This window comes from Schistocerca americana, chromosome 7 (genome assembly GCF_021461395.2).
Source record: "Schistocerca americana isolate TAMUIC-IGC-003095 chromosome 7, iqSchAmer2.1, whole genome shotgun sequence".
In the NCBI taxonomy this organism is placed as follows: Eukaryota; Metazoa; Arthropoda; class Insecta; order Orthoptera; family Acrididae; genus Schistocerca; species Schistocerca americana.
Genome location: NC_060125.1, coordinates 347,110,706 through 347,128,083, shown reverse-complemented (window position 1 = coordinate 347,128,083; position 17,378 = coordinate 347,110,706). Strand labels below are relative to the sequence as shown.

General features: G+C 40.7%; 1 protein-coding gene across 1 annotated transcript in view; it reads left to right on the top strand.

Annotated features, from left to right (window-relative positions):
* Positions 1-9,300, top strand: part of LOC124622636 — a 40,393-nt gene extending 31,093 nt beyond the window's left edge. The window contains exons 4-5 of the mRNA XM_047148415.1: positions 2,417-2,602; positions 8,644-9,300. Coding sequence (XP_047004371.1) covers positions 2,417-2,602; positions 8,644-8,771 — 314 coding nt within the window. The 3' untranslated portion in view covers positions 8,772-9,300. The remainder of the gene's footprint in view (positions 1-2,416; positions 2,603-8,643) is intronic.
* The last annotated feature ends 8,078 nt before the right edge of the window (positions 9,301-17,378 follow it).

Here is a 17,378-nt window from a genome sequence, read left to right as displayed (position 1 = left end):
ATGTCTCAAAGAACATAAACACATTAAATGCGTCTACTATATGACCAGAGAACCACAGGACGTCATATGATGTGAATAATTCTTTCCCCATACTCAGTTTAGGAAAAGTGTGCGTTTATCTGTGATATTACTCTTCATTTCTCTCTTCCCACAGCTCCTCCCTTTCATACCCTTCCTTACTACACATCTTCGTTCTTCCGATCATACCAGATGCACCAACCATTGCATTTATGGCCTTCCGCCACCTACTTGCAGCCCCCTCAATCTCTCCTTCATCTTCCTTCCTCGGAACAGTCCCACCCCACCCCGTACTCCACAAGCTTATATACAGATAACCGTATGTTGAGGGGTGGAGGGGGTTTATAGGGAGGACTGACACAATAGAATTACTAGATCTGCCTTAAGATGCCAACACATTGAGTTCGAATGTAAACTAGTCAGTGCAAACAATACGAATAATAACAATAGTAAATAACAATAATAACAATACTAAATAATCAGCAATATCGATAAAGTCATGTGCAAGTTTTACGTAACTGGTCTGTACATCTTGTGGGAATGTAGGGCGTAAATAAAAAAAATAAAGAACTGGCAAGGAAATCAGTCCCAAATGTGTAAAATATTATAAATGTCAGGGTCGCCTTTTGAGTGTAAAATTTGTGTTTGTACAACCCAATATTGCAACTTTGGCCCTTTGGTTATTATCAATTGAAAATAATTGTGCTTTAGCACATTTCAAAACCTAATTATCATCTGAAATAAATATATGCATTTCATCGGCACATCTACGTGTGTCTGAAGATTGGTTGGTTTTAACATGTACTGAAGCAGAACTATTTCTACCTGATAATGGACCCATGGGCGAAACTGCAATAGAACGTTGTACTAACACATAATTTTAGAGTCAAAAGGCGACCATGAAGTAATTTACAAAATTTTACTTACTGTGACCCCTATTTAACGATGAAAAATTTTATGGAAAGTGCCTGCAGGAAACAAGAGTCCTATTACAAACAGAAAACAGGCGATGCGTCCAGTACCACAGGGCTCTTTCTCTTGTTTATGGAAATTATCTTGCATTATCGAAGAGAGCTGCTATCAAGCAAACCGAATGAAAATACTAGGTCGTTCGTTATGTCATCACAACCATGCGGCGAACATCATTAGCGAAATATTTGGGAGTGTTGAAGACTGTGACAAATTTTTCGTGTATAGTGTCTATATTAGTGGTTCTATTACGTCTCGTTGAGGTACACCAGACGTTACATAAATCGTTTATTGTAACACAAAATTGTTACAATTAAACTCATGATACTTGAGCCAGTGTAGACGGAAAACCGTTTACCGTATAGGTGCCCAACTTAACAGACACCACACTGCAGGATTTGCGTCGTTAGTGGTTTTAGTATCATGACTTGCCGTTAGGCTCCTGTACTGGGACGGCGACGGAGGGCTGAACACAAGCATAAGCGTGCATTATAGCTGAAGACAGTCAGCATTTGTATGGACAAGGTGTCCACGGTTTTAAAAGTGATTCATCAAAGCAATTGCAATACTACTGCTGCTCTTCGCCATTATCGACGCATTAAAGTAATATGGACACACTGAAGAACGTCTGGAAACTGGAATGTAAAAATGGTACGCAATAAATGTTACTCTGAAATGTGGAAATTCCATTCTATGGTTCATTCCTTGTTTTACTGCCGCATGTCCTTACAAATGTTTCCACCAAGGTCTATTGTCCTGCGATAACTCGTTTGGTGTTTGGTTGGTTGATTCGGGGGAAGGGGAAGAAACAGCGAGGTCATCGGTCTCATCGGATTAGGGAAGGGTGGCGAAGGAAGTCGTCCGTGACCTTTCAAAGGAACCATAGCGGCATTTGTCTGAAGCGACTTAGAAAAATCGCGGGAACCTACATCAGGATGGTCGAATGTGGATTTGAACCGTCGTCCTCCCGAATGCGAGTCCAGTGCGCTAACCACTGCACCTCCTCACTCGGTCACTCGTTTGTCACAGTGGCCCTATCAAGTAGCCTAAGATTAATTACAACCACTCTGTACACTCGTCTCTATCGCTCAAATGTGATTCAAGCCAACAGCAAGCCCGGAAACATCCTATGTGTGATTGTTGTTTCTTCGTCGCTGCGTGACAACGTTCTGTTACAAAACGTCTGTCGTAGTAGAATCACAGAGAAACAGCATGCCACTGTATCTGCTATCATCATTCAAATAGGTTTCAGAACTGAAGAAATTTCTTGTTGGCAACATGATCATTAGATACGGAACATTACCTGGGAACGGACAGGAATGACTGAAAGATTCCACTTTCCCTCAGCTAATAGCGCGACAGACATGTTTGTCATGAACAGCCATCTCTTGTGTTGATGTTCTGTGACATCACCTTCTTTGTTTTGCAGGCACCGTAATCGAATTGTCCGTAAGAGACCAGAAACTGTTCGAGGCGCCACTGGGGATCGTGTCCATGTGCTACGGGAAGACGCTGGTCGAAGGAGAGGTCTACGGCAACGTCACAGCCGTCACTCTCGTTTTCACCGACGTGCAGCTGCTGGCCTACCACGAGGAGTCCTTTTGGCCAAACCAAGGTATCTTACTGCTTCCTTCATCTGGTACGCTTATAAATACATCTAACTCGAACGACAAGTTTAGGATTTCTGATTGCGAAGTTTGCTCGTCAGCTACTTTTGTCAATCGCAAAATAAATAAATTGGTGACACCGTTTGAAGAATGTTTGGAACAAGAGAATTTATTTCAAAAGACTTTGCAGTTACAGATTTAATACTGTACTATGACACACTTTGAATATTATGCTAAGGTAGATTGCGGGAAATCGAAAAGGTAGATAATACGGACAAATGTTTTGGTAGAAGCCGTAAAGGATTAGAGTTGCAGGATGTACTTCGAATGTTCTTCGAATCTGTATTGCTGCTGCGTAAATAACATATCACAGATAGTATGAATTAATCTTAAGCCAAACTCACAGATGTAATGTTATTCTAATCGTTCCAGATACTTCAGTAGATAATATCATACGCAATTAAATACTTTTCTGTTTGTGCAAAAAATATCTGGAGTTTGGCAGATTTGGAAGGAAAGTACTTAAGTTTGATTTATATGTTACTAGCGTCTAGCCCCACCTGCGCACGGGTAGCACTAAGTTCTACAGCCGGACGACTTGCATGGCGTAGCAATAATAGATTATATGCACAGAAATTCCTCGTGAATCACCCTGTCTACCAGTCAAAACCATATCAAAATACCTACAGTAGCACCTGGGACAAATCTTATCATACAGAGAGAAAAACACGGCGGAGGACTTTGGTTAATTGTTTGGTTGGGGGGAGGGGACCAAACATCGAGGTCATCGGTCCCACCGGAATAGGAAAGGATAGGGAAGGAAGTCGGCCGTGCCCTTTCAATTGCACCATTCCAGCATTTGCCTGAAGTGATTTAGGGAAATCACGAAAAACCTAAATCAGGATGGCCGGACGCGGGTTTGAACCGTCGTCCTCCTGAATGAGAATGCAGTGTCCTAACCACTGAGCAACCCCTCTGGGCCGCGCGGGATTAGCCGAGCGGTCGCAGGCGCTGCAGTCATGTACTGTGCGGCTGGTCCCGGCGGAGGTACAAGTCCTCCCTCGGGCATGGGTGTGTGTGATTGTCCTTAGGTCAATTTAGGTTAAATAGTGTGTAAGCTTAGGATCTGATGACCTTAGCAATGGTTCAAATGGCTCTGAGCACTGTGGGACTTAACATCCATGCTCATCAGTCCCCTAGAACTTAGAACTACTTAAACCTAACTAACCTAAGGACATCACACACTTCCATGCCCGAGGCAGGATTCGAACCTGCGACCGTAGCGTCGCGCGGTTCCAGACTGAGGCGCCTAGAACCGCTCGGCCACCGCGGCCGGGGATGAGATTACAAGAGATACATGTGGTAAATTTCAGGTTTATTTCAGTTTCTCTTCACCTGAGTCAACCAATACATTGCTTCCTCCTTCGATTATCTCACGAAAGGACCTCGAATGTAAAAGTTAGACAAAATGGAGCTCATACGGGGACTTACTAGCAATTCCCCGCCGGGAATCGAACCCGGGAACCCGGGCGTGGGAAGCGAGAACGCTACCGCACTGCCACGAGCTGCGGACTGACCTTAGCAGTTAAGTCCCATAAGATTTCACACACTTTTGAACATTTTTGAACAACCCCTCTGGGTATGGAGGACTTTAATTTACAATACATATACCGAAGTGACAAAATTCATAGGATACAGCCTAATATCGTGTCTGACCTACTTTTGTGCCACAAAGTGCAGCAACTCGATGTGCAATGGACTCCACAAGGCGTTGGAAGTCCCCTGCAGAAATATTGAGCCGTTCTGACTCTATAGCCGTCCATGATTACGAAGTGCCCGCCCGGCTAGCAGCGGGGTCTAATGCGCTGCTTCCCGAGTGGGAAGGCGTGCCGGTCCCCGGCACAAATCCGCCGGGCGGATTAATTTCGAGGTCCGGTGTGCCGGCCAGCCTGTGGATCCTTTTTATGGCAGTTTCTCATCTACCTTGGCGAATGCAGGCTCGTTCCCCTTATTCTGCCTCCGTTACACTGTGTCAGTGATTGCTGCGCAAACACTGTTTCCACGTGCGTGTACACCATAATTATTCTGCTATGCAACACGCAAACATCTTGGGTTACACTCATGTGGTATGAGACTTCCCTCGGAGGAGCCGCACAATAACGCTGGGTTTGGTGTGGGGCGGCGGAGGGGTAGGTGGACTGCTGTGGCGTGTTGTGGGCTTGTGAACTACTGAAAGTCTACGGCGGGACGAAGCCTCTCCGTCGTTCTTGGTCCCCGGTTTAATACTATACAATAATTACGAAAGTGATGCCGGTGCTGGAACTGATCTCTCTATTATGCCCCATAAATGATCGATGGGGTTCATGTAGGACGATCTGGGTGGCCAAATCGATCGCTCGAATTGTCCACAATGTTCTTCAAACCAATCGCGAACTTTCGTGGCCGGGTGACATGGCGCATTGTCATCTGTAGAAACTGCATCGTTGTTTGGGGTCATGAACTATATGAATGCCTAAAAACGGTCTCCAAATAACCGAATATAACTATTTCCAAGCAATAATCGCTACCGTTGGACCAGAGTACCCAGTCTGTTCCATGTAAACATACCTCACAGTGCCTTGTTTACAACTTGGGTCCACGGCTTCGTGGGATCTGCGCCATGCTCGAACAAAACCATCAGATCTTACGATCTGAAATCTGGACTCATCTCACGAGGCCACGGTTTTTTAGTCGTCTAGAGTACAACCGGTATGGTCAAGAGCCCAGCAGGGCAGGCGGTATCGTGCTCAAAGCAAGGGCACCCGCGTCGGTCGACTGCTGTTATAGCCCATTAACGCCAAAGTCCGCATCATTGTCCTAATGGATACATTCGTCGTACGTTCCACATGATTTCTGCGGTTATTTCACGCAGTGGTGCTTGCCTGTTAGCACTAACAACATTATGCAAACGCCGCTGCTCTCGGTCGTAAAGTGAAGGCCGTCAGCCAAAGCGTTGTCCATGGCGAGAGATAAGGCCTGAAGCCGGCCGCTGTGGCCGAGCGACTCTAGGCGCTTCAGTCCGGAACTGCGCTGCTACTACGGTCGCAGGTTCGAATCCTGCCTCGGGCATGGATGTATGTGATGTCCTTAGTTAGGTTTAAATAGTTATAAGTTCTAGGGGACTGATGGCCTCAGATGTTAAGCCCCATAGTGCTTGGAGGCATTTGAACCAATAGATAAGGCCTGAAATTTGGTATTTTCGGCACGCTCTTGACACTGTAGACGTCGGAATACTGAACTTCAGAACGATTTCCGAAATGGAATGTCCCATGCATCTACCTCCGACTACCAGTCCGTATTCAAAGTCTGTTAATTTTCTTCATGCGGCCACAGTCACGTCGGAGCCTATTTACAAGAGTCACCTGGGTAAAAATGACAGCTCTGCAAATGCACTGCCTACCATGTGTACTCGATACTGCAGCAATCTTTATACGCGCATATCGCTACAACACGCCATTTGTCACCTCAGTGTATAGAACAGTTCCTGATGAAAAGGGCCCTCCGTATTATGCAGCCACTATAAAGAAACTTCTAAACAAGTCAGTAACTGCTGTATAATCGGTACAAAACAAGACACAGTCTTATGAAATTGGACATCAATGACAGCGTTTGGCCGTCAAAAGGGCAACGCAAGAAACCTTTAATGACCGATGTGGCAGGATCTTATCGGAACCTTTCTCACAAAATCGAAAGTAATACAGGTTGTATGTTATGGCAATCAGTGACATCAAGATTAGTGTCAGAGGCGTTCAGAAACTGCTGAAATGGCTAAAATTATACGAGTCTTCAGTGCCCGGTGGTACCCGCGTCACATATACAGAATTTACAGCTGAGGTAGCCTCCATTTGATCTATAACACACTGGCGTAGGAAATTTAAGGACAAAAATAACTTTCGCATGATGTTTCACTGCGAAATAACAGATGTCGATGGATCCTGGGCCAGACATTGAAAGAACTGCTTCAATATAGCCCAGAAGATAACTGAAAGAATACACAGTCAAAACGAGTAGAAACTACAGCTTTATTCAAAAACAGTTTTGACACCGAAGTCACCGCGACTTATAATGGTTTCCTGGTCATTGCAAAATGCGGTATATGTTTCTTAACAGGGTGGGTGACCACCACGGACAGCATGCATGCTCTGAACGTGCTTTCATGCTGGCCAAAAGGTTGGTAAGGTGTTCTTGTGATAGGGTGTTCCAGTCCTCTGTCAGAGCGGCTGACAAATGCTGGATGGTCGTTGCTGCATGTGGACATGCTACAGTATGTCTCCCCCTCGATAGGATTTAAGTTAGGAAAACAGGAAGACCAGTCAATTCGCCGAATGTCCTCCCGTTCCAACTGGTCCTCCACCTGTGCTCTTGGATGCGGTCGCTCATTGCCATCCATAAAACTGAAGTCACTGCCGAATGCACCCCCGGAAAGACACACATGGAGAAGGGGTAGAGTACCACTATAAAGTTGAACCGTGAGTGTAGCGCGTTCAAACAACAGGAAGACAGTACGCCCAGGCAACATTATCACTCTGCACGACACAACACGTGGACCACCAAAATGATGATGTTCGAAATGTACGTGGGTGAATTAAATTTTCCCATCTCTCGCTATATGAAGATAAATATAGCATTACAACACTTACAGCGAAGCGGGACAAACAATATTTATGTCTTTGGTGGTTTCATACTTGGATTTCATCTGCTTTTATGGCCAATATCTTCATGTGCGGTTTAAAGTTTCTCCAAGAACTTCTGTCAACTTCTACCCGAACCATAATCCATATAGATAAGCCGACATTACATAACAGCCACATCATTAATACCACTTCACGTTAAGATGTACGTTACTCCCTGACTTGGCGCCAGATTGTGTCCTCTTAAGTCTTTATTTACATAGTTACGCTCAACTGCCTTGTCATATGTATTCATGAGCGTCTCAATGCTAAATTTACATATACCAAAGTTTTCAAAAAGCTTCCTATCTCATGTTACTATCAAACTAAATAAATTCTTGGGTAAACAACGAAATTTTCACAACTAATTTACGTCACAAATTTACAAAACGCTTTAAACAAAATTTACATAATTTAATATTAAATTGAAGTCTCTGGAAGCGATTAATTAGAGTTGTTATGAATCATGATTTACAGTTCGTCTAGCAGTCCCCAGATCTGAACAAGTAAAAGCTGTGCTCTTCTTCAGAGAGGTGGCGCAAGAGTTTACAGTACATGATTCATACACCCCACGCACGCACACACACACGTACGCACACACAAACGCACGCATACACACACGTACGCACACACACACGTACGCACACACACACGCACGGACACACACACGCACGCACATGCACACACACACACACACACACACACACACACACACACACGCACGCGCGCACGCGCACACACACACACACACACACACACACACACACACACACACACACACACATGCATGCACGCACAACTGAAGTTGCGTTCCACGGATGATGCTGGCATAACCGCAATTCGGAATTCGGAATTTCACGTGGAAAAGTGTCACGCAGTTGCTAAAAAAACTGATTTGACAGGCACTTGATGATAGATACAGCTATCCCGAGAAAGCCTATTTACAAATTTTCAAGAATCAGCTTTAATTGCGGTATGGAGGAATATACTGTTGCTCCCTTCATAGTGAAGACAATATTAGACTAAAGACAGTGCGCATAGAACGGGTTAAGAAATCATTCTTCCCACGCTCCATTCGAGAATGGAACCGGAAGAAGCCCTAAGAACCTTTTTAGCGGGAAGTACCCTCTGCGATACACTTCACAGACACTTGCACAGTGTACGTATTGATTTAAACAGACGATTTTGTAATATTAAATTAGACAACATCCACCTAATGTCAAATGTCCAGTACATATAAATTGAGTTAACAACTCATTTTTGTGTTATACATACACCAACAATTACTTAATTTTGGCATAAAATGACGATCAGTGCCGATGTTGTTGGTATGTTTGTAGTGAGCTCGTGTAGGTCCTCGCCTGTGCTGGAGATAGACAACACTGTGGCCATCGTCGTCGGCACACTGGCAGCCGTGGTTGGTGTCGGACTGCTGGGCGCCTTCATCTACTACCTGCGTACGCGATAACTGCCGCAACGCTGTGTGGCAGCTTTATGGTGTCACTTCTACCGCGGTAAAGACACACAAATAGGGAATTAGCCAGTAACGTCTTTATATGGTTCGAAGGGACATACCTATGTTAGGCAACATTTGTTATCAAGAATTGACTTCACTGTACTCTGATGATATTTCATTTCTCATTTGATTTATCGCTGTACGGTTTGTAGTGACATAACTGTCATGGTTCCTCTGGAGTGGACATACGCAGTCACATATAAAGCAACTGAAGTAAATAAACATTTATGTAATTATTTTATTCTCTGTTTTCAAACACTGTACTGAACTGTAATGATGTCAGATGTTTTCTTTCCCTGCGATATACTTCAGAAAATATCTATAATTATATATTGTTCCTTCGTTTCAGGTAACTAAACAAAATTGTGTCTCAGTTCCTATTTTTCTTAGTAGCTTAAGTCGGTTCTCACGCTGCTATGTGTGTATTGTGATATGCTCCATTACTGAAACGTTAAATAAAGGGTAAAGATTTATAGATCAATTACATTGTGGAAAAATGAACGAGACCTGTCGCATTACTAAGGCAAGACTTTCACGAAAACATTAAAGGGATGATTATAGAATACACTAATTAAATAAAACTATTTTGAATTTGTCTAAGAGGATGTGAGAAGTTACTATGAAGATATGATAAAAGAAACATCTAAAAACAATAAGAAAGAAAGATAGCAAAACTAACTCTCATGTTTGGTACTGATTATATTTTTCACTGAGGTAACAACTGTACAGTAACTAGCAACTAGCAAACGGTGGAAAAACTGCACAAGAATTCAAACATTTCTTAAAATGTTTGTGTACTTTAGAACATGAATCATAAATGCAATTATTAATTAGAATGCTGAATGCCATTCCATAACTAATGTCACATGGGGTGTATAAAGTCATTTCAGGCACAAAGAAACGAAAAGTGCCTACAAATGATGGGGTTTCAATAGAAATTATTGTACCTAGAGTTGAGATATTAGGGGAAAGAGTTGTATTTTTGCAATCTGACAGACCTTGGCCTCTGGGTAGCCCTGTTACAGAAGTTTAATATACTTTCTGATTCCATTTTTAAATGTTCGTATTCACTTTTGTGTGCTACATTGTTTTTCTGAAACTGCAAACATTTATCTGGAAAATTAATGATTTTCCAAATATGATAACCTGTTCCAACATACAACACATTCTTGTACCTAGGAACAAATATTCTAGTGAAATTTAAAAGCAGTACAATTTAGTAAATCTTTTCAGTACTGTAGAATCTATCTGTTATATTATTACCCTACTATACACATGCAAGTGACACCAACATAAGAAGTATTATCAGAAACCAGTTATTTGGAACAGAAGATACCGGAAACTAATCAGAATATTCCTTTACAATATAGGAATATAGGTCAAATTGTTAGAGAAAAAAAAAAGATCAGATCATTTACAAATATCCCGTGTTCCATGGTAAAAGACCTTCTTGCATTTCAGGGTACAAGATGGTGACCTGGACGAAGTACAGCTTAAGACTCACTCATAATACAGCTAGTTTTAAAAATACATAGAATTTTACTTGTCATTGAAGTCTGTAACTGAATAATTAACGATTTCTTTCAAACAGATTTAATATACTATAAATCATATCAATATGCAGACGTGAAAACATTTACAAATGCCACACAAGACGCAACCTTATGTATCACAACAACAAAAACAGTAGCAAATGTTGGAAACTGCTTATGACAGTCTCTACTGCGTATTCCTTCATGTTATTTGGTCAGTACACTGAAATACCAAGCAGAAAACTCATGTATTCCTAGATATACTATTCTCTAGATACAACACTCTTTCCTACAAAAGCAATACGGAAAATTAGTGAGAAATGTCCGTGGTGTTAGACAGTGTACCATTAGTCGAACAATGCTACAGATGTACTGTTTTGTAAGGATGAATACTAACAAGATGTAAAATAACTGCAAACATTTCAGCTTCGGTTGTGTAACTTATCATCAACATCATAAAAGAACGTTAGTTTCGATTTAAGTATAGTATTGAGCACGATTTAAAAGTGGATCTAACACAACAGAACAGTAGCAAGTAGTCAACTACATTTTAGAACCCCACTTTGTAGGGGTTCATAGATTTTATAAAGATTTTGACTCAGTTAAAGAAATTATATTAATAACCTCTGAAAAACAAGACACCCATTCAACCCGTATTAGTGTACTAAAGAATACATATGTTATTGAAACAGATTACAGACTGTCACACATAGAAAATTCATAATCAGCTGTTTTCACATACAGCAGTGAGACATGGTGTTTGATTGCATAAATCATTTACCAACTCAGTGTTGCTCAGCATACAGTGGGGAGATGGATGATAGAAAGACTAGGAAAGACTTGGAAACAAATATTTTGACCACGGAATCAACTGTAATGGAAAATAATTATGATGATACTGAAAAAAATGAAGGGGGCTGGGACGTATAGCCAGGTGAAATGATGGTATTGGGTCCCAGGAATCTGAATTTCTAGAAAAAACAGAAAGAATGTGGGGATGATTTAGTGGAATGTTGACAGATGACATTAAGAAACATGCATGTGGAGGATGTGTGCAATTGACTGGAGGCTGTAATGCATGGCAAAATCTAGACAAGGCTTTTACCAGCAGTAGATTTCAAGAGACTGTTGCTTCTGCTGCTGAAGATTTTTCATTTGAACATGATTTTACTTTCCTGTACTCAATTTAGAACAGCAATACATAACACTTGTTAAGGGTAATAGTTTTTATTTATAATTAATACTTCAACTTCTTTATCATACCATCATATTTTAAGTTCTTTTATGTATCAATCTGGTTCAAGTTAAAAGTGGCACCAAATCATTATTTCCTTAAATTTATTATTATTGTTAACTATGTCATGAACAACAAATTGAACTGTAAATTAAAAAAAACTTAATATCTTGTAGTGGACATTTAATTATTGTCATATCAATTTTTCCTATGTTTCTCATTTCTTCTTGCATTTCTCTTGATCTTCTGATGTTTAGCAGAATATTTACAGATGATGAATCAACAAATTTGATAGAATTACCCCCTCTAAAGTGAACTTCTGGAGCGAACAGAAAATAAATGTCAAAAATATTAACTGTTAATTAGGATGAATATATTCTGTATGGTATTATTTTGATCCATCCCTCAAAATTGTTATTATATTTTGAGTTGTGTTTATAACAACTTGATTGGCTGTTTAATATTGTTCATATTTATCACTCATAATTCATTCTGTTTTTCTATTTTAGTCTTTAGATGTTATTCTTTCTTGATTAGGAATCTTTGGTTAATCTTTGACAAACTTTCATTTTAGGCTATGTTATTAACATTCGTATCTATGACTAATGTTTCTTAAATTATATGTGTGTTTCGTTAATTTACTGTTAAATTTTATGGCAACCAGTTATTGTTTTATTGAAAGCTTTTAAACTGTCTTCCTTTCCTACAAAAAGCAGTTATTTCTTCATGACCCTCTCCCCCTCTCCTTTAAAGATTTCTCTCATGCTATCAAGATTTTTCATAACATAGTCACCCAAAAAAACCTTTAAAAAATCTTTAAAAAACCTTTTCATATGCAGTAATGTTAATGATATTTTCATATCTTTCAAGAAATAAGTATTTGTTAACTTGAGAATTCTCTTCAACTTTGATACTTCTCAATTATTACGTTTTTGTCAAAATCTCTCAGAATAAATGAAGAGGTGTCCAGTTTTATCACCACTCAACCAACTTGATGCTAAAATACCATTGTGAACCATTAAAATGTTTCCCGTAGATTAGGACCATATTTGTGTATTTCATTGAATTTTACAGTTCTCATCCATACCTTTTCATTTTCCCACTTATTTGTTCCGATTTTGAGTTCAAAGTCGTTTGAGGTGGGTCTAAGCCTATTCTATGCAAGTCTATTGATATCTGAATACTCTACAATCTATGTCCATTTGAACATGCCTATTGCATTCATCCCTTGATATACAACTACAATTTTTACTCCCACACTTCCCTCCATTACCAAATTGACGATTTCTTGATGGCTGAGGATTTTTGCTGTCAACCATTCTTTTCTTTTAATCTGATTGTCTTTTTTTTTTGTACAAAGGGATTCAGTATCTTCTCATTACTTTCTCAGTCTACCCACCCAGTTTTCAGCATTCTTCAGTTGCATCACATTTGGAAAAACTATTTTCTTCTTGTCTGAACTGCTTATCATCCATGTTTCACTTCTGCATAAGGCTACGCTGCAGACAAATATTTACAGAAAATATTTTATAACACTTAAATTATATCAGACATTAATAAATTTCTTCTTTTCAGAAATGTTTTACTTGCTGTAGCCAATATGTATCTTGTATGTCCTCTGTTTCAGCCATCTTCATTTCTTTGGCTACTCAAATACCAGAACCCTTCTCCTACTTTTAGGGTCTCATTTCTTTATCACATGATTTAATCTCGCTACATTGCATCACCCTTCTTTTACTTTTGTTGTTAAAATCTTTTTCAAGGCAGTATCCATCAGTTCAACTGCTCTTTTAAGTACCTTTCTGTCTATGAGAGAATGACAATGTCATCAACAGCTTCATTTCACGCAGCTCAATGTTTATAAAGTCATATAATCCGAACTATGCGTCGTGCAGTGATAAAAGTTTACGGATACATTCAGTGGAATATGTGGATACTGTCTGCGAAATGTTTTAGGAACAGATATGTAGTAAAGGGATAATGCGGCAGTTTTTCACGCATCTCAGTTTTTATGACGTCATATCTCCTAAACTATGTGTTGTACAGTGATATATTTTTGTAGATACATGCAGCATTAGGTACATGCATCAGTATATGTGGGTACTGTCTGCAAATGTATTCGCGAATAGGTACTAAAAAAGTAATAAATTTAAAAATGCATGATGATGCAGTTTCTCATGGATCTCGGTGATCTCAGTGATATAATTTTTCTGGTACACTTATTGGTATATGTGTGTATTGGCTGCAAAATATATTGTCAGTACAGTTAGTAGTAAAGAAGTAATAAATTAAAACGTCTTGCCTTGTGAGGCAGTTTTACTGCGTGAATGGGGATAACATAGTAATCAAAAGACTTGTTTTCTTTCATCGTTTTGTGGGGGTTATCAGGGAGAGAAAGTTTCATAAGGGTTTGAAATTATGTGTCACATTTGTTGCAAGTCACTAAGCGCTCTTTTCCCAGGTACTGAATGACTAAAGTCAAGATATTCGGGCGTTGTTGGCTACGCTGCTTTTTCACCCCAACCGTACCGCTTTGATTCGTAGGCTGCTCTTGTCCCCACAGTAATTCTTTCCAGATATGTGTACTAAGTTTGGTTGAAATCGGTACAGTTGTTTAGGAGGAAATGTGGAAAATACAAATACATGTATATTCATTTTATAATATGTATGGATTTGCTTGGAGTGTAACCGGAAGTGAAACCTGAACGATGAACAGTCCAGACCGGAAGAGAATGGAAGATCTTGACATGTGACGCTACAAAAGAATGCTGATGATCGGACTGGAAAATCGAATTACTGATGCAGAGGTACTTTTATCAAACTGGGGCTGAACTAGACCGAAACAAGGCGCGGTTGATAGGACACTTCCTGAGTCATCAAGAATTATGAATTGACAAAAGTGCTGGCGGGGAGGGTGGAGGGGTACGGTACTTTCATAGATGCAGACCTAGGGTTGAGTGTAACGTTGCAAGCAGTTTCAAAATGGATGTAAGTTACAGTGGTTACACAGAGGTGAAGAGGCTTCAAGACTACAAATAAGGGTGAACCTGCATCAGACAAGTTTTTGGATTGAAGACTATACCAAGAACATCGAAATTATGTGCACAAGCACACGTTCCGTTGCGGTGGAAGCAACACGTAATCATTCGCATCTTCTCGTAGAGTTCTGGTTTCACCTCTTCTCAAGCGATACCTGATCACTATTGGTCACTTAAAGCTGGTAGTTGGCCTCGGATGTCCAAAGTTGGTTCATTTCAGTGATAATCTAAAAAAACTGTTTTGCACTTGACAGCTATCAAATTACTTTCATTCGGGTTGCGTTTTAGACTGTTTTCTTTACCATTTAATTGTGATCACTTGTACAATTCATACTCAAAGGTTGGTGCTGTATTGTACTGTTTTTCATCTTGCGAGGTTCTGTTCACAGAGTTTCAGCTTCCACAGGTAACTGCGTGTGCTCCATGATAGGGCTCGCAAACTCGCCTGATACGACGCCCTCTTCGAGATATATTAATGAACCTCAGTTCAAAATTAGTTATACATTCAAATATACCATCATATAAGACCGTGTGTCACATTTTCCTCTAGGAGCACAGTTTTGTAAATTAGAAGTTTTGAGACCAAAAAGCTATTTGGAAAATGATTGGCATCAGCTTTGACTAGTGAGCTAGGAAGGCTTTTCTACGAGGGCGTGCTGAAAAGTAATGCCTCAGTAACAGCCTGCCACGATGGAGTGGGAAAATTTTTAATGTCTCCGAGTTTTTTATGTGAAATGTCTTAAAGCTTTTTAAATAAAACACCAACTTTATTAACATTCTACATCTTTATCCTTCATGTCTTCATATTTATTCCTCAACATAATCATCGTAAGGACGAACACATTTCACTGACGGAGCCACAACCGCACGTCTTGTATCAAAGTGAAGTGCTCACAGGTGTCCTTTAAATTATGAAAACATATGAAAATCTGATGGGGCCATGACGGGAATGTGTGGAAGTTTTTTTGTATGTCCATCCTTCTGACTGGAGGACTGAGGGACTTCAGCAATCCACTTATGTTATAAGATGGAACGCTGAATTGGTAGTCGATGGTTGGAGACACAAGATCGTTGTTACAGGTAGTCTGCGAAAATTAGTCCATAGATTTATAAATTATAGAGTGCAGCAACCAGTCGTCCTTTCTTCATATTTTATTACGCAAATCCAGATTTCGCCTAGTAGCTAGCCATTTTCAATGCACTATATTCTGTTCTCAATGCATGTAAGTCCCTGTTGTTCGGCCGTCAGTCACAGTTTTTTGAATACTAGCCGAAATCTGGATTTGGGTAATAAAATCTAAAAAAAGGACGACTGATTGCTGTGCTCTATAATTTATAAGTCACGTAATAGGTGCTGAGTGCACCCATTTTCCGAACTGAAGGAAAGCTGATAGTTTATAAATGTTGGCTACTGAAGGAGCCCTATATACCGTTGGAGTTAACCCCCTTAGCGTGAGTTGAGGCCTGAAGATGGTGTTCTGAAGCACCGAAACTGGTACCCATATAACATGTAACACAGTAAGGATGGCTGTAGGTGTTACAATTTGTTACATGTATGGAGGATGATAGATGGCAGGCGTCGGATTGCTGCAGATGCAGCGATCGTGTATAGTCTGGCATTGTCATGCCGAAGGTAGTAGGGTGGACGAGGTTTTTCTGTAGTTAAAACCTTGATTACAGCACGCTGTTTCTCACGCACCGATGTAGTTACGTTACTCACCGCCATGTTACATGCTACAATTAGCAGCCCTTCAGCGGCAGAGGAATGCAACTTACGTCAGTGAAGCGTGAAAATTGACGGAGTAATAAGTGCATCATGTAAAACCTTAACCGATGATAAGAACAAAGTAAAAAACTCAGAGCCATTACTTTTCAGCACACCCTCGCATTTCCTCGCCTGTCTATCCTGTTGGCACCTGAAGCTGGAATCAGAAACGAATACAGATTGTGCAGCTGCTGGGCCCTTTCCTGCAGTACGATTTCTTGCAAACCTACCTGGTTACCTTATTACAGATGCACTCCTAGGCATTTCGGTCTCTGCTTCACGCAGTAGCCTTACATCGAAATGCTAAAGAGAACTTAGGCCTGGGTAGAAGTCTATTAAGCTTCCCAGAAAGAACAGTGCCAGATGTGGTTTTAGACAATCTGTTATGGAAACCCGGTGAGCTCCACATTACTTGCTTGAAAAACGATGTTACTACTTCCCAGCCTGTACCTGGCGCCATAACGAATAGATCCAACATGGAAAACCATAAAATAAGAACACATCTTCCCTTAATGTTGAGTGATCACTCTGAAGGAAACGAAGATGCTGCGTACTCGTGTGTCACAGTGTTGTCAGCACCTCATAGGGTTTGAAGTGGACTTCCGTGTGGGTCTCTATTTGGCCCACTGGTCGTATCGTCCAATATCGAGATTTTTGTGGCATTCAGATATGACAGAGGCTCGATATTGGACAATATAACAGTATAGAGAAGTGATGACAGCCATAGTCGTCGTCAAGGTTCCTTTCTATCACGCCTGAGCACCACAAGGGAGGAAAACGCCATATTGTGCACCAAGCACACAGCAACCCCTCCACATCTGCACCTGTTATACGAGCGTGCAGCTGTCATGCGAGCACAAGTAATGAACGTCATGCAACATTCTATGTTCCGGCATAAAGCCAAGCTCCGGCACGCCAGACGGGAACGTTAGAGCAGAGAGGGCTGTGAAGAACACGTCAGCCCATTGCACGCTGACCAACCCCTCTCCG